At 42.5% G+C, this 23,182-nt stretch overlaps 1 protein-coding gene across 1 annotated transcript in view; it reads right to left on the bottom strand.

Annotated features, from left to right (window-relative positions):
* ZNF143 (zinc finger protein 143) overlaps positions 1-23,182 on the bottom strand; it is a 73,539-nt gene that overhangs the window by 31,787 nt on the left and 18,570 nt on the right. Inside the window, exons 6-10 of the mRNA XM_074955027.1 lie at positions 20,808-21,004; positions 19,625-19,699; positions 11,277-11,396; positions 9,235-9,310; positions 6,043-6,168 (exon numbers count right to left, since the gene is read on the bottom strand). Of these exons, the coding sequence (XP_074811128.1) occupies positions 6,043-6,168; positions 9,235-9,310; positions 11,277-11,396; positions 19,625-19,699; positions 20,808-21,004 (594 nt within the window). The remainder of the gene's footprint in view (positions 1-6,042; positions 6,169-9,234; positions 9,311-11,276; positions 11,397-19,624; positions 19,700-20,807; positions 21,005-23,182) is intronic.

Here is a 23,182-nt window from a genome sequence, read left to right as displayed (position 1 = left end):
GTTTCCAGGTGGCTGGAAGATGGCTATTTCAAAAGGCGGAGAGCAGGGTCTGCTGGTTAGCTAGTCTACCTCAGTCTAGTTTAAAGAGGGTTACAATAACAAACAAAGCAGGTCAGAACTGTTTTCTAGAACAAGTCCTGCTCTCCTCCCCAGTACCAGAAACCATTATTAATTCCTGGATATATGCCCTTCCAGATGACCATCTCTCAACTATTAGTTTTCAACCAGGCCAGGAAGGTCAGGGAAGGTCCCTGTGTAAGTGGAGAAACCATTCTGGCAGCAATAAGTGGGCCTGGGGTAAAACTGGCAATGAGGAAGAGGGAGAATCAGGTTGAGGTAGTTTGGGGCGTGAGTTGCAATAAGACTGGTACAGCAACCCCCTATCCTTTCATGTATTTATACCTGCTTCTGTATTTTCATTCCATGCATTCAATGAAGTGGGTTCTAGCCCATGAAAGCTTATGCCCAAATAAATCTGTTAGTCTCTAAGGTGCCACAAGGACTCCTCGTTGGTTTTAGTAAGACTTCAGTAACTCAGACAGAGGTTATGGGTGTATTATAGCAGTGGGTGGGTGAGGTTCTGTGGTCTGTGATTTGCAAAGGTCAGAATAGATTATCACAGTGGTCCCTCTTGACATTAAAGTCTACGAGTCTCATCAGGGAGAAGGAAAAGAAAAGGCTCAGCATTTATAGGGAGGGTTCCTGTCTATATAGGTTTTTATACCGCACTCATTAAACACCTTTCAGTAGTGCATTAAGCCACATAACTACATATCTGTCATGTTGTTTGTTCTCTCATCCTCTCCACAGAGGGAGAAGCCCTTGCAGTGAAGTGTCTTGTTTAGATAATGTGTGTCTTTATTTATTTTTAATAAAAATATACCTGGTGCTATGTGTTTATATTAGAGAAGGCAAAGTCAAAGAAATGCGCCTTGGACTTGGAGTGGATTGATTAGATTTGTGATCTTCTTTAGTTTCTAGGGGAGTTCATTCCAGTGTCTTGGATCACCCCGGGAGAAAATTCTGTCTCACACACAGAAGAGCTTTACTCTTACTGTTGAGAGTTCCACTGGGCCAGAGGAGCAGAATTGTCCATCATGATCTTCATCCCAGAGCTTTAGAAGATCTTTTGGGTAACCTGGAACCAGGCCATGGAATGCTTTGAAGACCTTGAACTTGATTCAAGATTCTATGTGAAGCCAATAGAGAGAGTCAAGGACAGGTATGAGATGTTCCAGGTAGCCTGTGATTTTGACGAGATGCGCTATAGCATTCTGTACTAACTGGAGTTTCCCAAGTGCTGAAGGCTTCATGCCTAGATATATTGCATTGCTGTACTCCAGACGAGAGGGGAAGGCATGAATAACTGAGGCTAGGTCTTAGTCGGCCAGGATGGGATGGAGTTTCCTAGCCAGACAGAGACGGTAGAAAGCATTACTCGTGGATGCTGCTATGTCAGAATTCAGCAACACTGAGGAATCGAAGAGTACTCCTACACTACAGACTAAACTGACCAATTGTAGATGTGCATCTTCAACCCATGGAGACTACACCGGGGTTATAAGCTTTTCAAAATACTCCCCTCTGCCTTGCTCAGGTTCAGCTTCAGCCAACTGTTCTTCGTCCAAGAACTGATCTCATCCAACCACTGGGCCATCTTGGTAGAAGTAGTGTGGTTGTATGTGGTAAAGGATAGGTAGAAATGTGTATCATCTGCATATTGTTGGCACTTGAGTCTATGTCATCTAACCAGTTCACCTACTAGTTGCATGTAGATGTCAAAAAGTACCAGAGAGTAAACTGATCCTTGTGAAACTCCACAAGTGAGGGTCTAGTGATGGAGCTGCAGTTTCTTATCACTACTCACTGGAAACATCCTTCCAGGGATGACTCAAGCCATTTTTGTGCCTTATCCTGGACCCATGTCACCCCTCTAAGGCGAGACAGCAGAATGTCATGGTCAACAGTGTCAAATACTGCAGAGAGGTCCAGCAGGATGAGAATGGATGCCTATCCATTGAAAGGAGGAGATTATCCATCCGTGCCAATAAAGCAGTTTCGGTTCTGTGCCCTGCCCTGAATACAGACTGTGCTGGGTCAGAATGTTAGGGTCAGTTAAATGAGCATGGTCAGCCTTTTGCTAGCTCTTCTCTGAACTTGCTTAATTATGGGAGGTTTGATGCAGGATGGTAACTGACTAGGACTTGAGTATCCAGGGTAGGTTTCTTCAGGTGTTGGTCAAACTATTGGGTGTTTGAAGGAGCAAGGGAAGATTCCTTCTCTAAATGAGGCATTGGCTATTTCAGTCAGGAGCGGCACCAGTTGTTCACAACTCTCTTTCACAAGCAAGAAGGGCATGGGTCAGAGTCACGAGTCTTGCATCGAGTCTCCTTTAGGGTATACAAAACTTCTTCATTGAATGTACTGAACTCTGGAAATGCAGGTGGGATGTTGGTTGGTGATCGGAGGTGGAGCAGATGCATGCTGTTTGAGACGGCTTCTCAGAATGATCTTTTCAGCAAAGTGGCACTCTTTGCAGTATTTGGTGCTTGGCTCTGTTGCAGGTTGGCTTTCAGGACTGATGAAGAGGTTTACCACAATGGATAGCTCTTTGGGGTGGGATTTAGCAGCTTCAACAGAGGTCTTGGCCTGTAACACAGCCACAGCATAAGCTTTGAGGAATTTTTTTTTTCATGCTATCTGAATCAGGCTTTGTTTTCCACTATCGGCACTCAAGTTTCCACCCCTTCTCTCTTCATCCAGAACAGAGAGTGTCAGAAAACCAAGATCTGTATGGGTGATGGGGAGAAGGGGACCAACTGGGAGCCAGCACAGCAGTGGCTGAGGCCACTATGGAATGGCAATGACTCACCAGGTCCTCAACTCCTCATTCTGCATGTGGGGTACTGTTGTCCTTTAGAAAGCTCTGGAATTTGTTGGAGTCCATGAGTCTTCATGGTTGAATCAGGGTCACTGGTCTTTCTTGTTGTGTGGGCAATGGAAAGTCTGAGACCACTGCCCTAATCATACAACAATCAGTCCAAAATAATGACTAGGTTGTGATGTTCTCTATCCTAACATAGAGCCTGAAGATCAGGTCCAGGATGTGACTGGATTTCTCGATGGAACCAGAGATGACCTGTGAACACCTTTGGGAGGGAAGTGAGGAGATGAGTTTCTGGGCTTTTGTATCTGTGGCCTTGTTTAAATCTCCCAGGATGACAAGTCTGGAGTATCTCTCCACCATCTCTGGCAAAGTATCAGTGAACTCTCTTGTGAACCCTTTAGTGGTCTGTAAGTGAGTATAAAATCTAGGTTATCTTTGGCTCTGGTTTCTACTGTGAGATGAATGAATTCAGATGAAGTGGTCTTACCTGAGGCACCTCTCTTGCATTTCAGGTTTGCAGAAAAAATGAATGCAGTACTACCTGCCTTCTTGTGCTATCTAGGTCTGTGGCATATTGAGAAACCTGGGGGAGTGAAGTGCACCAACACAAGGCTTGTGGAGTCATCCTTCCCGGTTTTGGTGATGCAGACTATGTCAGGTGCCTCATCACTCAAGAGGGCATGTGTTTTTTGTTGTTAGCAGCAGATCTTGCATTGATCAATATCAGCTTTAGTTCGTAATGCCAACCAGGGCTGAGGGCCTCTGGCATGGTCTACGGAAGAGAACTGCACTGTGCAACTTGCACTGGTTCAGTGCATCCACATTAGTCATCCTGTTTTGGGTGCATCACTCGGTTTATCCACAAACAGAACTCACTGCAACTATTGCTGAGCCTGTGGACTGTTGCATCTATTCATAATTCCTGGTGCAGCATCCAATATCTGTGGCAGAGGTTCCCAAACTATGGTCCCTTGACCATTGATGGACTGTGAAAGACTTGCTGGTGGTCTGTGAAGAGCTGGCTGGTTACATGGTGCTGGCTCAACTCCTTAGTTGCAGCTGCTAAATTGCATTAAAATACGTAACATTCTTTACTAATGTGACTTTTCTATGTAAGCAAATGCTGTAATTGTCAAATATATGTGATTGCAAGAATGAGAGGAGGGACAATCCACAGGACAATTTTTCTATTAAGATGAGGTCCATCCTATGAAAAATTTAGAGAGCCCTAATCTACGGTATCTAAATGTGTATTTGTCTGCACTGTGTAATGACTGCATTAATATGGTTCAGTTCTCAACAAAGATCTACACAAGAGCTGGGAGGAGAAGGTGATGAACACTTGTATGCCCTCATACAGATATCATTGTGAAGAATCACAAGTATCTCCTGGCCCACTGGTAGATTGACTTTGGATCTGGAAGCCCAGAAAGATGTAGTGATTTTATTCTTTCAACAGTTTTTATAATTGTTGTTTGCCTGTGGTTTTGATTCTCTTTTCTGGATCTGAAGTACAACTAAAGGTTTCCTTCCCTCTCTCTTTGTTTAGCCTCTAAAATCCAGAGATGTGAGCGGTAAAGGCCAGGGTCTGAAGGAAGGATGTCCTCCATGTGGTCCAACAAGCTCCCCACTATTCCATCCCATCTAATAAACTGGGGGCTCACTCTTCTATCACTCTTCAAGTGTATTTGGTTGGAGGAAGAAGAACAAGGAGGTGCTGGAGCACTATCATGAGGTATTTAATGGCACTAGAGGTTGAGTAGGGGTTAGGTGGTCATCCTGGCTGTGTATTTTTAAATTTATGTCCCTTTTTCAGATCTCAGGAGTGAAGGTGACATTCCATAGATGTACAGACTGTCATAGATTCATAGATATTTAGGTCAGAAGGGACGATTATGATCATGTAGTCTGACCTCCTGCACAACGCAGGCCAAAGAATTTCACCCACCCACTCCTGCAAAAAACCTCTCACTTATGTCTGTGCTATTGAAGTCCTCAAATCGTGGTTTAAAGACTTCAAGGAGCAGAGAATCCTCCAGCAAGTGACCCGTGCCCCATGCTACAGAGGAAGGCGAAAAACCTCCAGCGCCTCTTCCAATCTGCCCTGGAGGAAAATTCCTTCCCGACCCCAAATATGGGCATCAGCTAAACCCTGAGCATATGGGCAAGATTCATCAGCCAGATACTACAGAAAATTCTTTCCTGGGTAACTCAGATCCCACCCCATCTAATATCCCATCACAGGCCATTGGGCCTATTTACCATGAATATTTAATTACCAAAACCATGTTATCCCATCATACCATCTCCTCCATAAACTTACCGAGTTTAATCTTAATCTTAATACAACGACTATTATAGTAAGTGGATGGTGTGTGTAAAGTGCTTCCATGCTGCTGCTAATAAGGGATTTTTGTTCTTTTTATTTTTTAAGTGATCCACCACTGCATGGAAGACACCAAAAGATTTTGTTTTTTATACAACTGAAAAGTTTTAATAAGAAGTATTTTTGCTGTTTTTCTGCATGATCTTGTTGTGTCCTTCCCTGCTGCTCTAAGGGCATGGGGAAAACAGAAAGAGCCAAGACAAGCTGAGTACCACAGTTCTTGGACCTGCACACAGCTGGTTGGCAAGGTATTTGACAGCTAGCTCTGAAATGACAAAACTGTCACTGGAGGATGAGTAGCAGCACTGAGAGTTGGCACTGGGAGGAGTAATTGCTCTGTTGCAGCTGCAATTCTAGTAACTTTTATCCACAATGGCACTGCAAAGGTGCAGACGGACTCAGTCAGTGTAGGATTCAATGGTGATGCACCTGGTTCAAAGATAGTGCAACTGCAATAGCAGTGTGAAGGCCTATGCACAGTTCCCAAAAAAACTGTATGTTGAGATGAGGAGCATTACTATTGTGCTAAGGACTTGCAATGGTGTTTGTAATGCTAAAATACTGTTTTGTCATGTAGGCTTCAAAGGGGACTTTTGAGAGCAGTTGTGCGCTAAGGCAGAGTATACTTATTCTGATTTCACAAATACAAGTCACTCAAAGCGAAGGGTTAAATTCCTTCTATAGTGTCTCTAACTAAATAGATTTTAATTTAAAACAAAGAACCAAGAAAGCAGAGAGAAAGAGCGACCATTGTAAAGACTCCTTGTACCTGTGTGGGTTCTGATATGTTTCTGCAGGTCTCCAGAAGTCTTGAATGACTTGGTGCAGTTCTCCTCTGTACACCGATAGGGCTTCTCTCCAGTATGGGTTCGGACATGGCTTTTTAACCCATAACCTGAAGACAATTTAAAAAAAAAACAAACCAAAATCTTAGATGTTACAATACTGCCATAGAAATATATCTAATACTCCGAATGTATCTGGTCACAAAAACTGTGCTCGTCAGTCCAGTTATGAAGTCCTCTGATCAATCAGTAACAAAAATCAGTTCTTCTATTCATCTCACTCTCCAAACATATCACTGGTCACATAACCAGAGCAACAAAGCACTGCTTGCATTTTAGAAATCCTCTTTCACATTACTTATGAAAAAAGTACTTTTTCTAATTTTTCTCCTTTTCCTTACAATGGGACAAATTCTGGTGATTATACCAAAGTGGTCAAACCTTTGCTCAAGCTTCTGTAAAAAAAAAAAAAAAAAAAAAAAAAAAAAAAAAAAAAAGTCCAAACAATCTGTGCTTTCTCTCTCTTAGCAGCTATTCCCATCATAATAGTTGCAGACAGAGCCCAGTCCTGCTCCCACTGAATTCAGACACACAGCTGGCACGTGGCTCCCATTTATTTATTGGCTTCTTATTTTACAAATGACTATTCTGAGTATAAAATTGCACCCATCAGTCAAGCCTCCGGGTGCTATTTCATTTTTTTAGAAACACATTATGCAATAACCATAGACAATCTCCCCTTCTAAGGCTAATATCAAGAGCAATAATCCTGTGATAAATAACAATACTGAGAAATTTAAGGGCCTGATCCAGAGGCCACTGAACTCAATGGGAAGACTTCCCCCCCTTGAGGAGGCTCATTCACTTCAGTGGGCTTTGGATTAGGCCCTAAGTGGACTGCCTTGTGCTGTGCCCTGAAGGGACAACAAAATGGAGGTTTTGGTGAAGTGAGAAGGTGGGGGCTAGTTTCTGAGCAGAGGATCCTCCACTGAGAGCATCCTATCTCTAGTCCCCTAGAAAAATGCAGAACCAAAGAACCCAGAAAAAGTTGCTGAAGACAGACTAACATGCATCTTCCCTGGCCCCATAGTGATACACACATTTCTACTAAACAAAGGCCATGGATTTTCAGAATGTGGTTCCTGATTTAACTTTACAATGTTCTGTTGCTATATCTCAGTAACAGTTGACGTTTTGATTAAAAAACACTATTTGAAAACATGAAGTGCATCTACCAAGTTAGCCAATCCCCTAACTTGTGTTCTTTCTTACTTCTACAACACAAACACAGCCTCAGAATCCAACTCAGAAAAGCTACTACTATTAAATCCAGGTCATTTAATCCTTGAAGATGCATTTAAACATCTGCAGGGTTTGCCAGGCTCAACTGGTACAATAACTGATCAAAAATACACTTAGACATTAATAGGAAAATAAAAGGTTATGTATTTGTCCTTCTGTCTGTTGCAATGGTATACAGCAGGAGTGGCCAAACTGCGTCTCGCAAGCCACATGCGGCTCTTGCATAGTTAAAGTGCAGCTCGCAGAACCCCGCACATTCTCCGCCTACCAGACTGGCAGGGAGAGTTCAGGGCTTCTGCCCTGCAGTGGGGCAAAGGGCTTCTGGCTGAGATGACAGGTGGCTGCTGAGAGTGGGGGGACAAAATTTAAAGGTTCGGCCTCCCCAACAGCTTGAGTCACCATCCCCAGGCACATGCCCCCCTCTTACCCTCAGCAGCCCCTCCCTGCAGCTCCCAGGTGTTAGCTCCCCATGGAGAGGCAGCTGCAAACAGCTGGGAGCTACAGGGACAAGCAGCAGCAAAAGCAGTGGCACTCCCTGCAGTTCCTAGCTGTTTGCTGCTGCCTCTCCGCATGGTCGCAGCTCCCAATTTGCCAGCTCCAGCAGCTGCCATGCAGGGAGGAGGCCTGGCGACACCATAAGACCGAGTGGGGTCAGCAAACCCCGGCAAAAATCAGGTGTAGGACGGGGAGGGAATGTGACCCCACGTGCCCTACCCCACGCATCACCTCTGGCTTCTGCCCCACCTCAGGGCTTCAGCCCCACGGAGCACACCTGCCAGGGCTCAGGGCTTCAGCAGGAGTGGGACTTCAGCCCCAAGCAATGAGAGGCACCTCCCATGGGGCTAAAAGCCCGAAACCCCTTCCTCCTGGCAAGGCTAAAGCCCTGAGCCCCAACAGGTGCTTCATACGGAACTGAAGCCCCGAGTTCCGACAGGTGCGCCCCAGCTCTCGAACTTCTGAAGATTGTCATTTGTGGCTGAGAGGGTCAGTAAATTTGGCCACCCTTGTACTATAATCTTAAAATTGCTTTACAAACACTGTGCAACTAAATTTATGTGAAGTCACTGAAGTACAGTTGTTTCTGTGTTGGCCTTTCAGCCCAGTATTGCTTATATTAGTATGCCTACAAAGAAACCAGGCTTTTTATATTACAATGGAAGGCGTTCTTCATGCAATCTTCTTAATCTTTCAAGTTTCAGGGTTTTTTAACCCTATCTCTTTGTTTCTGTGTATTACAATCATGTTCAAAAACCAAGAAAAGAATATTTTAAAACAGCCACTGCTTGTTTTACTATCCTCCATATTTTACTTACTCATCTCATCACTCCATTTTACAAGATCAAATGAAATGTCATGCATAAATGGACTAGTCTGTATGAGCTGTTAAATTCACTTACTTTATGAGAAATGTCACTGCTTGATGCGACGGTGAAAAAGAACCAGATCAAGCACACTGCTTGACACAGAGTATCACCGATCAAAAATTTTTTTTCAACAGGGGATCAGAGGCTCAGATATCCTTGTCTGCAGCCAGCAAGTTGAGCCTTTTTATTTTCACCTTATTTAACTCATGAAACTTATTCCACATGAATAGATTTTTCTGTCCATAGTGTAGAAACTGACAATAGGATGCTAGATTACACATTTTCTTCTGTATCTCTTTGTTTCATTACATTTCTGCTTCAATAACGCTCAAAATACTCTTTTCCATAAGCCTCATTCCATCTTTAGCTGAAAATATGCCCACTTCTCATAAATGGACTGAAATCTAGCCTTTCTGCATAGCAGTTTAAAAACTGCATTAACAAAAACATGTCTTATTAGGAGACAGACAGGCCCTAGCAAACAGGAGAAAACACTCCCCAAAACATTACCTGTTGCAAATGCTTTGCCACAACCAGGATGTTCACACTGATATGGTCGATCTCCTGTGTGTGACCTTTCATGCACCTGTTAAAAAGACATCCACCACATTGATATAATACAGTATTTTGTCTGCTTTCTCGAATATAAAAACTATTTCATTGTCAAAAATTATATGTTTAGTCTCTCTTCTTGGAAGTCACTGCTTAAGAAGTGTTCTTTTTTTCAACAGTAATAATGATTTTTTAAAAATAGGATAATAATGTGTTCTGGAAAAGTAGTAATGTCTCTGTTTTCAGGATCTGACCTGATGCCCTGATCAGTTTTATTGAAACAGGTGATTTGTCCTATTTTTGTAAAGAAGCAGAAGAGCCAACTGAAAGGGTCACCAAACAGCTAAACTGGCAAAATTGACAGTAGTCTGGCTGTGTGCATGTGTGTCTCAAGGGCTACACTCCACCCCAATAGGGTTGCCAGGCATCCACTTTTCGACTGGAATGCCTGGTCGAAAAGGGACTCTGGCAGCTCCGGTCAGCACCGTTGACCAGGCCATTAAAAGTCCAGTCAGCGGCACAACAGGACTAAGGCAGGCTCCCTGCATTCCCTGACTCTACGCATCTCCCAGAAGCAGCTGGCATGTCTGGCTCCTAGGCGCAGGGTCAGCCACAGGAGCTCCGTGGGCCGCCCCCACCCCGAGCGCTGGCTCTGCAGCTCCAACTGGCCACGTCGCCTGGCTGGTGCCTGCACCCCAACCCCCTGCCCCAGGTCAGAACCCAATCCCACACCCAAACTCCCTCCCGGAGCCTGCACCCCGCATCCCCTCCCACACCCCAGCCCTAAGCCCCCTCCTGCACCCCAAACCCCTCATCCCCAGCCGTACCCCCTCCTGCACCCCAATGCCCTGCCCCAGCCCTAAGCCCCCTCCTGCACCCTGAAACCTCATTTCTGGCCCCACCCCAGAGCCCGCACCCCCAGCTGGAGCCCTCACCCCCTCCCGTATCCCAACCTCAGGCCCCAACCCAGTGAAAGTGAAGGAGGGTGTGGGAGAGGGAGCGACAGAGGGAGGGAGTATGGAGTGAGCGGGGGGCGGGGTCTAGGAGAAGGGGTATGGGCAGAGCTTCGGGGCAAGGGTGTTTGGTTTTGTGCGATTATAAAGTTGGCAACCCTTCACTCCAATCTTCCCTCAATCCCTATGAGGCCTCCCAGTGATCCTTCCCCTGCTGCATGAGACATTTAGCCAGTACTCCACCACTGGATTAGATCCACATGGAGTGAGAGACTGATTCTAGACTGCACTATCATTGGAAAGGTTGCACCCTCCCCCATCTGCAAGTGACTAACCTAGCTGGCATCTGTACTTCTCTACATGTTCCATGTACCAGAGCTAAGCACGGGATTGAAAAAGGGAACCAGGGAGCGAGTAGAAAAACAAGAGCTGTTCCAACTTTTCAACTTTGAATATTTCATCGCTCTAAAGAATTAAAGATCACAATACAGCAATATGAGAAATCACATGATAGAGCAGAGCTTCCCATTGTATATAAACATAGAAATTAAAATTTAATTGTAGCATCTCCAGGCTACTGCTGATGGTGGCTATCTTGATGAAAAAAGTGACATACTTTGTGATACTTGCAATATAGGAACCTTACACATCTACATTCATTCTGCTTTGAAAATCCAAAGATTGACAACCTTTACATTCCATCTTTTTTCCTGCTGGTCTTCCCAGTTCTCAGCTGTGATGCATTTGTTTAATTCATGTTTTCTGGCAGCGTTTCCCAACGTGTGGCGTGTATTTTGCTGGCCCACTGATAACAGTCCATTACCTGTTAAACTTTCTAAAAAGGGCCTCATCTCAGAACACTAAGCATGACCGTTTGGAGAAACTGGGGCATCTAGAACATCCTATTGATGGAGATTTCAGCGTACTCAACTTAGGATAAAAAGAATGCTCTTGTATCTGACTTCTTGTATGTTTCCATTACCTTTGTCCATGTAATTGTGTAACCAAAGAATGCCTGCAAGCCACTGACCCTCATTCTGTAATTACCTTAAGATGGTGAGCTGTTGTGTACAATTTTCCACAGCCATCATATTCACAGCGAAAAGCCTTCTCTCCACTTGGCTGAGATTTAGCTGTCACTCTTGTTCCATGTCCTTGCAAGACAATCTAGGATAAAACAAATATGACAACATGGAAATCATTTAAGACGTTTATAACCAATTAGACAAAAATCAGATTTTCAAAATAAGAAATAACAAGAGTTAATCCTAGTTGATGTCTTTTGACTCAGTCCACCCTGCCATTTGCTGTGTTTGCTGATTCTCCTCCTGAAGCCTGTCTTCCTTCCAACCTGCTCTACCTAATGTCCCTTAAGTTTCATTTCCTTCTCCCGTTCTTGTCTTCATGCCTTCTTCAATGCAGCTCCTGCAATTGGAATTTCCTCTCAAACTGGTCTACCAAGCAACTTTATTTCTCTTTATTCAAATCTTTCCTTAAAACACAATTCTTCTGTGAGGCTTTTTAATAATAACCCCCCAAATAATTAATATAGACTTAAAAACAAACGATTTTTAAAAAAAAAGCATTTCTGGCTTGAAGATTAGACCTTGAGCCTCTATGCCTGCATATTTGGACTGTGTAATCTACGTTTTGGTTAGATTATCGATTCCTCAGGGTAGGAACGGTCTTTTTACAGGTTTATATGGGGCTGAGAATACTACCAGGGCTCAATAAATAAGAAACAATTATTCAAAAGTTAAGAGTAACATTGCACTTCAGTCTGCAAAATTTTGGCCAACGGAATTTTGTTGTGAAAGGAGGAAACAAAACACAGAAGCCTGTAAAGTTAATTTATTTTCAGCTAATAAATGACAATGGCATAAATGAATAATCAAAAAACAGTGAAAAAGAAAGTTAACATGAAAAGCGAGTCCAGAAAGAATGTAAATAATCTAGTGGAAGTGAATGGGTTAGACTATAACACTTGTCCAAACTCATAGGAAAGGTGCTAAAGGAAGTGCTTCTCTGAACACATTCAGATGCCGTGCTTCCTACTTTCTACTCTGAAAGTGCCTGCTATCTCTAAATTACAATACAATGTATATGCAACTACAGACACGTGTAACTTTTATTTTTAATATTAATCAGCAATAGAAGCAACTCCCAATTTACCTTTTTAAAATAAAATATTTAATATCAGGTCAGGACAGTCCAATTAGGATTTACTTTTTTTAAAAAAAAGGTTTACTTCACCAAATATTAACTCATATGGTTTATTTTTTAAATTATTAGTATTTCAGTGAAAACACTGGCTCTAAATATTCCCCGGCAATATTTGCAACCCAATGGAACAATGCACTGCACTGGTACATAAAAACTAGAACATAAAATAGATTTGAAATCCATTATAAACAAAAGCAAAACTAACTAATCTGTTTTCCTTGTCCAAATTGAAAATGCAAAAAGTAAACAAATCAGGTTAATTGGAAAGAGTAAATTATATTGTTAAAATTATTTCATTTTAATCATTTAAGGTACTAATATTAACAAACGTAAGGGAATATTTTTGTTAAATATTATTTTTATTCTGACAGTGTCCCTTTAAAGTCTAAAATAAGTGTGTCCTTGGGAAAAGTATTACTGAAATACACAGCTGGGTTTAAGTTTCCGTTTTCAAAATGCTGGTGATAATGACCTATTTTATCTTTACCATCATGAAATAAGATTCTCTGCTTGCAACACAGATTACAAGTAACAGAACACACGGGACATCAAAATTAATCCAATCTTTTGAGCCAATAACTCACTAATTTTAAGTACTAAACTTGATACCACCAGAAAAATAGCTATATAATAACCAATCTAATGGCTCAAAAAGGTGCCTCATTGGACAACTAATGCCCATGATTACCTTTATTGTTTAGCTGAGGATTTCAATGTATCATTCCTCTAATAAACATGCAGACACCAACCTGAATCTAGATGAAATCATGGTCAAGTGACTAGTGATTTTGGGGTGCCTCAACTAGAGACACCTCAAAGAGGCCTGATTTTTAGACTGGATACTCAGCACTTTCTGAAAATCAGGTCTCATTCTGGGTCGGAGTATGCTGCGCCCTGGCTCTCCTCAGCTGCCATATGTTTCTTTGGGAATCAAAGCCAACCTGTACAAAGTTACAGCAGACTCCAAGTTGCTGTGTGTTGAGGCTGGGTCGGAGAATCAATTTTCTTCTTAATGTAGTTGCCATTGAGGGCCACAGGTTAGACACCACACCCACAGACCATCTGAAAATATTGGTGCCAGGAAACTACCAGGCTGAGCACTCACAAATTTTTACTAATACTAAGTATAACTAAAATTAATGAGGGGCCTTCAGAAAGTGAAAAATAAATTGTTTTCAGCATTTTGTCTCTCAAGCAAGTTTGCTATTGGAAACCTGCTAGTCTGCTACCCTGCTATGGCCTCCTCGCTGAAGAAATTCTGGTGATGAAATGGGAAAGCATCATTCAGCTGACCGTACACGGCTACTAATGATCAAACGGAACTGTAGCATACTAATTTGTCCTTAACTGTTGAAACAGAGGGCCCATACCAGCATCCATGAAATCCTGAACGGCAGAGTTTAGAGTGACTGATAGCATGATTTAATCTAGGCTGTCTCCCCTAAGTTACAGAGTAAAATTTCTTTCTGTGAAGGAATTTTCATACCTTGGGGATAAAATTACTTAAAATTTGGTCCCAGCTCTCTGACACCATTGTGGCATGTGAGATGTGGGCTTCCAGTGCCTTTGGTATGCAGACAACGTCCAGTTTTAAATCTTTACCTTGTCTGACTTGGCTTTCCAAAGAGCTTATAACCAGAATATTTGGAAGACATCATCAAATATTAAGAAAAGGAGTAGTTTTCCTGTCTTTCATGGGTGGAGACACAAATTTCACTTTGTTAGGAAATTCTCCACCCCATCTAAATCATGTCCTCATTAGCCAGGTGAGCAGGAATTACAGAGATTTTCTCTGATGTAGGAAGAAAGACTTCTTATTGTTTTTTTTAATTACCTTTTTTGTTTGTGGAACTTTAAAGTAAAGAAGCAACTCTGTTCTTTCCTTGGCTTATTCTATTTCTTTACAAAAAGACCCTGTGAAGAGAAAGACCGTCATCCCCACTTATGTTTAAGAGATTCAGACTCCTGACCCTTCTCCGGGCCTAGCTTCAGAAATTGCATCCAAGTTTTCCCACTAGAACCTCTCACGGAAGACTTCCCTTTTGGAAAGATTTTTAAGCTTTAAGTGGTACTATGAACTCAATGAAACAATCTTATTTTCAAAAGGAATAGAAATTTTACTTTGCTCCTTAAAGGGTTGATTTGGATCAAGGCCTCCTTTGCTGCTCCCTTGCCCAAATCTGTGAGACAAGTGGGGGGCACTTGGTAGAAGAATGAAATGCTACCAAGGAGACCGAAGAGAGCGTCTGGAGGCATATACCCAGTATGTCTCTCTAAGGAAAAGAACAGCCACTTCATCACCTTTTGTGAGATAACTGGAAGCTGAAAAACTAGATGTAGAATTGCTTAACCCAGAGGTTCTCAAACTTCATTGCACCGCGACCCCTTTCTGACAACAAAATTTACTACACGACCCCAGGAGGGGGGACCAAAGCTTGACCCCATCCTGGGTGGGGGGGCCAAAGTCCAAGCCTCACCACCCCAGGCAGGGGGACCAAAGCTGAAGCCCAAGGGCTACAGCCCCAGGCAGGGGGCCTGTAACTGAGCCCCACAGCCCAGGGCTGATGTCCTCAGGCTTCAGCTTTAGCCCCGGAAGGTGGGGCTCAGGCTTTGGCCCCGGCCCCAGCAAGTCTAAGCCAGCTGTGACAATCCCATTAAAACAGGGTTGCAACCACTTTGGGGTCCCGACCCACAGTTTGAGAACTGCTGTCTTAACCCCTTGCTGCTGTGTCCTCAAACCAAGAGTCAGCCTATAAACCCAAATCAGAATAGAGAATTTTTTTTAATCTAGTAGTTTTCAGGAGAAAAACTCTGAAGACGATAGTGGGTGGGGGGAAAGGAGGTTACTTAACTGTAACTGGAGGGTCTTCCAGATACGTGGTCCCTATTTGTATTCTACATGTGGGTACGCATGCGCACCATGCTCTCCTGACTCTGGAGATTTTTAGGAAGCAGTGTCCATTGGTCCCCACATGTGCTGCTGTTCTCTTCATGCTCTGAACTGAGGGCATAAGGGGCAGTGCAGACTGGCGCCTCTCCAGTTCCTTCTCCTACTACAAATCTAGTAATATCCGCAGCAGAGGGAAAGAAAGGCAGGTAATGGAATACAAATATGGAATATACATCTAAAAAACCCTCGAGTAACCTCCTTTTCTTCTTTGAGTGATGGCCCCTGTATGTATTCCACCTGAGAGATGAGTAAGCAGTAGTCATACCGGAAGTGGGTGCAGGGTCACAGAAGTGATGGCTGAATGTAATATTGCTGTCTCCACAGCTGAATCTGTAGTTGAAGACTGGCCGAAGCGTAATGTCTTGTAAAGATGTGGAAGGAGCTTCAGGTAATTGGTCTACATATCTCTTGTAGAGGTACATCTCTTACAGATAAAGAAGAGATTGCTTGCACTCTGGTGGAATGACCCTCACCCTCTCTTGGGGAGGTATGTGAGCTAGTTTCGTAGCAAAGGAGAATGCAGCCAGAGATCCATTTAGAAAGACTCTGAGCATGTATATATCTTGACCTCTCTGCTGTGGTAACAAAAAGTCTAGATGTCTTTCTATGTGCTTTTGTAAATAAAAGGCCAGTGCTCTTTGGACATCAAGAGAATGAAGACATCTCTCCTCAGCAAACACATGTGGTTTTGGGAAAGAAAAAAAAATGGTAAGGGGATGGTTTGACTCTCGTGAAATTCTGAAATTACGTTAGTGATGAATTTCAGGTGGGGGTGAAAAAAAAAAAAAGACCTTTTCTTTATGAAAGATAGTATATGGTGGGTCTGCCATGCGTCCTCCCAGCTCACTGACTCTTCTGGCTGATGTGATGGTGACTACAAAGGCAACTTTCATTGAGAGATGGGTCATGGTCCATGTGGCTAAAGGTTCAGGAGGAGGTCTGGTGAGAGATGAAAGAATGACATTGAGGTCCCAATGAGGTCTTGGCTTCACCAGTCGTGGGAAGGATCTAAGAAGTCCCTTAAGGAATCTATTTGTCATGGGATGAATGAAGAGGATACAGTCGTTGATAGGAGGATGAAAAGCACTGATTGCTGCTAAATGACTCTGTAAGGAGCTAACAGAGAGACCCAATGCCTTAAGGATAAGTAGATATTCTAGAATAGCAAGGATCCCAGTGCTAGGGAATTCTGCACAACTAGTAGTTATGCTGCAGAAAGAGTTACTTGATGTCTGATATATCAGTTCCAGAGGTTGACTGTCTCTGCACACAGAGGAAAGGATATTGTTCCTCCCTGCTTTTTTATATTTAGAAGACAGTTAACATACTGTCTGACATTATCTGGATATGTCATGACTGAATGAGTGGGAGGAAAGTGTTGCAGACCCAACAGACCACTGTTAACTCCAATAAACTGATATGCAACCTGAACTCCCGAAGGGTCCAGTTGCCTTGTGCAGTATGATTGTTCATATGACCTCCCACATGTAAGAGGGAACTATCTGTAATGATACTCACCTCAGGTGTAGGTGTGAGGAAAGGAGTCCCCACTTGAACTTTCTCCGGCTTTGTCCACCGGACAAGAGAGGCTAGAATCTTGGATGGAACTGTTAATTGGGACTGATGTTGATTTTTTCTGGTGAGTAGACGGACTGAAGCAAGGTATGCAGATAATGGAGATGGAGCCTGGCAAATGGCATCAGGTGTGCACATGAGGAAAAGGCAAGTCTAACTGAAGTCCATGGGTGACCTGTTTTATGAGATTGCCCATGGCATGGAATCTTTCGACTGGTAGCTAGGATTTTGCTCTCATTGAGTCTAAGGTTGCTCCTAAGAAGTTTGAGGACCTTGTGGGTGGTCAAAGAGGACTTTTTGTGATTGGTAAAAATTCCCAGGGAATGTAGCATACAGAGGAGGAACTGGGTTGGCAACTGGGCCTCCTTGTATGATCTGCCTGTCAAAAGCCAGTGAGCCACAAAAGCCACAATTGAGGGATCCATACTCTTTCTGGTCACTTTCCTCCTGCTAAGGAGGTTTACTCTGGCAAAATCTACAGAACACAGGTGTGAGGACTGTCCTGACCTTGAAGGAGAGGAGGGATCTCTTTTCTGGGGGGCATCCTTGGAAGAAGATGATTTGTCTCTATGCTTGTAAGAGTTTCCTTTACTCTCATGAGAAGCCTTCTCCTTTGTCTTGGAAGTCTTAGCCTCGACTGCTGAGCTCCTGCACTGTCTGTTGACTGAGGCTGATGTACAGGGGGGTCTCCCCGACCCAGATCTGAGTGGAGTCTCCTGGCTTTCTCCATCAGATGTTTTCTAAGTCTTAGTTCTTCATCATCATGAGTTCTGGGAGGGAAGGAGCAGCAAATCCTGTACTTCACTGAGATGTGAGCCTCACCTAGGCAGTAATAGCAGAGTTGGTGTATATTGCTCACTAAAAAGTAGCGGGGACAAGAAACGTAATTTTTGAACTCCAGGACTCTGGACATAATCCTAACTCCTCAGGAAGGATTTCCTGGGGACAGTGAAAAACAACTAACTAACCACACTAGTACTTAAAACTAAAAGAGTTAAATACTAAACTATTTAAAAATATATTTACAGGTAGACACAATTGAAGAAGAAACTGGACGAAGGTTCCAACTCAGGCCATGTGGCAGTAACAAGGAACTGGAGAGATGCCAGTTCCCTTATACCCTCGGTTCACAGTGAGAACAACAACTGCGTGTGTGTGGACCAATGGACACTGCTTATTAAAAATATCTGAACTAAAGATGCATCAGGCAAGGTATTTCCAATAGAGACAGGGAAGTGTATCATTATACAAGGCACTGGTGATACCTCATCTGGAATACCATGTGCAATTCTGGTCCCCCATGTTTAAGAAAGAAGAATTCAAACTGGATCAGGTGCAGAGAAGGACTACTAGGATGATCCAAGGAATGGAAACCCTACCTTATGAGAGGAGACTCAAAGAGTTTGGCTTGTTTAGCCTAACCAATAAAAGGCTGAGATATGATTGCTCTCTATAAATTCATCAGAGGGATAAATATCAGGGAATTATTTAACTTCAGTGTCAATGCTGATGCAAGAACCAAGGGATATAAACTGGCCATCAGTAAGTTTAGGCTTGAATTTAGATGAAGGTTTTTAACTATCAGAAAAGCGAAGTAACAGCCTTCCAAGGGGAATAGAAGGGGTAAAAACCTAACTGCCTTCAAGACTGAGCTTGATAAATGTATCGAGGGTATCGTATGATGAGACTGCCTACAACAGCATGTAGCTGATCTGCCACTGCTAGTAGCAAATATCTCCAGTGGCTGGTGATGAGACACTAGATGGGAAAGGCTCTGAGTTACTACAGATAATTCTTTCCCAGGTGTCTGGCTGGTAGGTTTTGCCCACATGTTCAGAGTCTAACTGATCATCATGTTTGGGGTCAGGAAGGAATTTTCCCCCAGGTCAGAAAGGCAGAGATCAAGGGGGAAGGGGGGGCTGCCTTTCTCTGCAGCATGGGGCACAGGTCACTTGCAGGTTTAAACTAGTGTAAATGGTGGATTCTCTGTAACTTGAAGTCTTTAAATCATGATTTGAGGACTTCAGTAGCTCAGCCAGAGGTTATGGGTCTGTTACAGGAGTGGATGGGAGAGGTTCTATGGCCTGCAATGTGCAGGAGTTCAGTCTAGATCAGGGGCTCCGAAACTATGGGCCACAGCCAAAAGCTGGGCTGTGATACAGTCCCAGGTGGCCTGCCATGGGCAGAGTTGGGGGGGCATTGTCTCCCCAAACTGTATACATTGGCGGAGTGGCAGCTGGTGATGGTGGTTAATTGTAAATGTTTTTTAAATCCCGTGAATTATTCTTCTATAAAGGGAGAAATGGAGCCTGCCATCTGCACAGGTTTGGAGTTAGAGAACTCCTGATAGGCAGCCCAAGGACCTGGCTCAGAGCTAAATATTTGGCGCATGAGTGCTGGAACAATTTGTAGAGTGGGGGTACTGACAGCCATTGAACAAACTGTAAACCCTGCATATAATGGAAACCACTTCAAGCCAGGGCATGCTGCGGTACCCCCACACCGCTAGTTCCAGCACCTATGATTCGGCGTGCTTCCAGCTGTTATGAGGAAGGTGAACACTTGCACTGTAAAGACTGTTGGGCATAGAAGAGAAAGAGAAAATAAAAATCCAATGGATCCAATTATATTCTATAGTGTTACATACCTGCATTTTTTTCTCTTGTTCATTTTCACCTATCATTCCTGAGCTACTAACACTTTCATTTCCATCAATAGACACCTGAAAATAATATGAAAGACAAAAAATTAAAATTATATACCAGTTGCTTTTCTTCAGTGAATAATGCAAAAGTGAAAGGACTCAGCTGCTGAGGGCGCACACTCATTCATAGCTCTGTTACTCCATCATCTTGAAACATGGCTACCATATGGTATATTAGCTCTTAAAAAATGTAAAATCCTCCCCATGTTATAACAAAAGCCTTGTATAACTACCAAAGTGCTGAACTTCTTAAGGTTGTATTCAATTAAGGAGGGAGAGCAAGGACCAAATTTGTCCCGGATTTAACTACAGTGACTTCAAGAGCTAGTTTGGTCACCAATGACTTCAATTAAGCTAAAATCAGGGATGAATTTGGTTCTAAATCCTTCTTCTAACCAAACAATTTCTAGCATTGTTCTGTGCATGGAGTTCCTGAAACTATTAATAAAGGGGACATGATGGCAAATTTAAAAGTACAGAGCCAGATCATGCCCTTACAATGGCCCCTTTGAGCTGTTCCAACAGCACAAATAGACAGTAAAACCAGCTTAACTAGACAGCAAAGGATTCCTCCAATGTGGGAGAATCCACCATAACCATTTCTACACTATCCCCAAAGCTCCTGGCTCAGAAGCATTCTTACCCTAACCCTTTCAACAGCAAGCTCATGACTTCATCTCATCTCAACCACTGCAATTCCTTTTTCTATAATCCTCCTACATCCAATGCCTTGTAAACTTCAGGGAGTTCTTACTCTCCATTACCTTCACTGGTTTCCAAACCACCTTTTAAATGATTCAAAATAACCCTTGTGGTTTTCCATATATTTGCTTCTACTATACCCCTCTGATTTTCTATCCACTTATACATTTGCTATCTCACTCTGCACTTTCAGTATTTAACTTCATGATCCCTACCTTCAACTCTACACAGTTTGAAGTTACATCTTTTATTTGTGATGCCTTGTCTATTAGGAATTCATCCTTCTCCATCTTCCACACTTCTAACTAATTCCTCTAATTAATTCTCATCATATATTTCTTAGTTTACGAGATCTCTGTGTAAAATGTATTGTGATGCTATATATTAAAGAAACTACATACAGATAAAATGTATTATAATGTACCTTAGCTGCATACTGCTCCAAAGCACTGATGGTATCTGGATCAATTGTAGCATCTCCCGTATGAAGGCCTGCTACTGTGCCATCAGCTTGAATAGCTAAGATGGTATCTGACTGTGGCATTTGAACTGTATGGTGAATGTAAGCAGTGGTTCCATCTTCCAGCTGGACTGCCTGTAATGCACTCTGGTCATAACTGTCTAAGAAATAATATTAAAAACACTGTTAAGACAGGGAATGAATATCAGAGTCTGCATTTCTCCAATATAAAGGCATCACATATGTGAAATTATCAATACACGTTAAAATGCTACTGATGAGTACAATAGTTTAGAAAATGGCTATCAATACCACAGGTTGAATTTGTTGTAAATGATTACTTACCCCCAAAATACTTCTATTTCTGTCCGCTTATAAACAGCATTACAATTAGCCTAGCTCTTACTTACAAAGTATTACACCATACGCTTTGAAATTTCTACTCCCTAGTGATCAATTAATTGTTGATACTGTCTGTTTTAGGATTTGTATATCTGCTTCCTTTACAGTAAGAACCCAAGCATCCTTTCAACGGCTAAAGCAATGTTTTGCCATTACTTTAATTTTACATAAAGGTTTAAACACTTTGCATATGGCATTGTTTACAGAAACGAGTAATCTGTGGGAACCTAATAAGCAACCACAACAATAATTTCAATATTAAGATCATATAAAGATGTAGGGCTTGAAACATTTACCCAATATCTACTAGCCTGAGGAGTAAGTCTTCCAATCAGGGTGAAAATACCTGTGCTGTCACTCCCCTCAAAGCCTTTGTGACACACAGTCCCATTGGTGATTCACTACTCTGTGTCAGCAACTCTTGTTAGGCCTGACATACTCACTACACCTAACATTGCTGTGATGACATATACCCAAACATCATCATGTAATACATCACTGGAAAACTAATAACTCACTGATTATTAATATTCTTGTCTGATGTACAGAGTTATAAATATGTGCCTGAATTATGTTTTTAAAAGGCGTTTGGCAATCAATGCATAAGCACTGTCTGCCATAGATAAAGAAATGTGTATTTGCTTATCTGACCTGCCTGGTCGCCAGGCAGAGACAATGAAGGCACATTTATATAAAAGGTAAAAAAGGCCATCAAACTAACGAGTGGGGAGATAGCTTCTTAAATATAAAGACAGCAGGGTCTGAACCTCAAATATAAGCAGTTGAATCAGCTGATTGTATACAATATTACTGTATTATACAAATGTATTGAGTAAGAGCTTTTATGAAAGCCTGTGACACACTAGTGATTAATATCAATGTAAAATGTATGCATTAACACTATATAACAAATTATAGATACTCACTGTTCTTATGCTTTAAAGTCTGTGACCACACACAGGGAGAAACAGGTTTTCTCCCAGATAGGAGGGAAGGCAGCTACCTATTTGTCTCCAATGTAAATTAAGCAGTGTGGAATAAAAACAATGGAAGCTCAATTTACATACAAATCAGCAGGGGAATGGAAACTGTACCCCTGGAAAGCCTTCCTGCTTTGTGAAGCAGGGCCAATGAAATTTAGGAAGATAGCATGGTGTCTAAATCCCAGCAGGACTTACTTTCCAAAGAATACATTTCAAAGGTTAACTGGACTATAAAAGGAAAGGGGGAAAGAACCCCATAGGTCCATCACTTGGCGGATTCAAGGGGCCTGAGCTCTTGAAATCACAGAATCTTGAGTCCTTCAAGCAAGAGGGCTGAAGTCTCTGGGAACTGAATATTGGTGACAAACCTGCTTAGGCAAGGATTAAAAGTTAACTTTAGCAAGTACCTGTCCCTGAAGTGTATTTTTACTTTTGTTTGTTTGTAACCATTTCTGTCTTTATTTCTTATACTTGGTATCATTAAACCTATGACTTTTTGTTTAATAAACTTGTTTGACTTTTACTTTAAATCAATTCTATGGTGTGACTGAAATAAGAGCATTTGTCAAACTGCAGTGAAATTAATGAACTGCTGTTTATTCTCTTTACAGCAGCAACAAACTTAACTTCTGTGAGTGTTCCAGAAGAGAGCTGGACACTGCAGGGAGATGTCTCGGGGAAATTTAGGAGTTGGGGTTCACTTTTACTTGTAAGGCAAAGTATGGACTGGCAGAGTCCTGAGGAGTTTGCTGGCAAGGCAGACAAGCTGGTGTGGCAGGAGAATTGTCACACGGCTTAGCAGTAGCAAAACTCTCACTTGCTGAGGCTCAGAAGAGTAACGCAGTAACTCACAATTCTGGGAGCCTCAGCAAATTATCACACGGAGACACTTTTGGGTAAATTTGGGACTGGGCGGGTATTTGGGTAACTGGGTGGTGGAAGCCAGGGTGTGAC

This window comes from Natator depressus, chromosome 6 (genome assembly GCF_965152275.1).
Source record: "Natator depressus isolate rNatDep1 chromosome 6, rNatDep2.hap1, whole genome shotgun sequence".
In the NCBI taxonomy this organism is placed as follows: domain Eukaryota; kingdom Metazoa; phylum Chordata; order Testudines; family Cheloniidae; genus Natator; species Natator depressus.
Note: the sequence above shows the minus strand (reverse complement) of the source record. Positions and strands in the feature narration are given on the sequence as shown.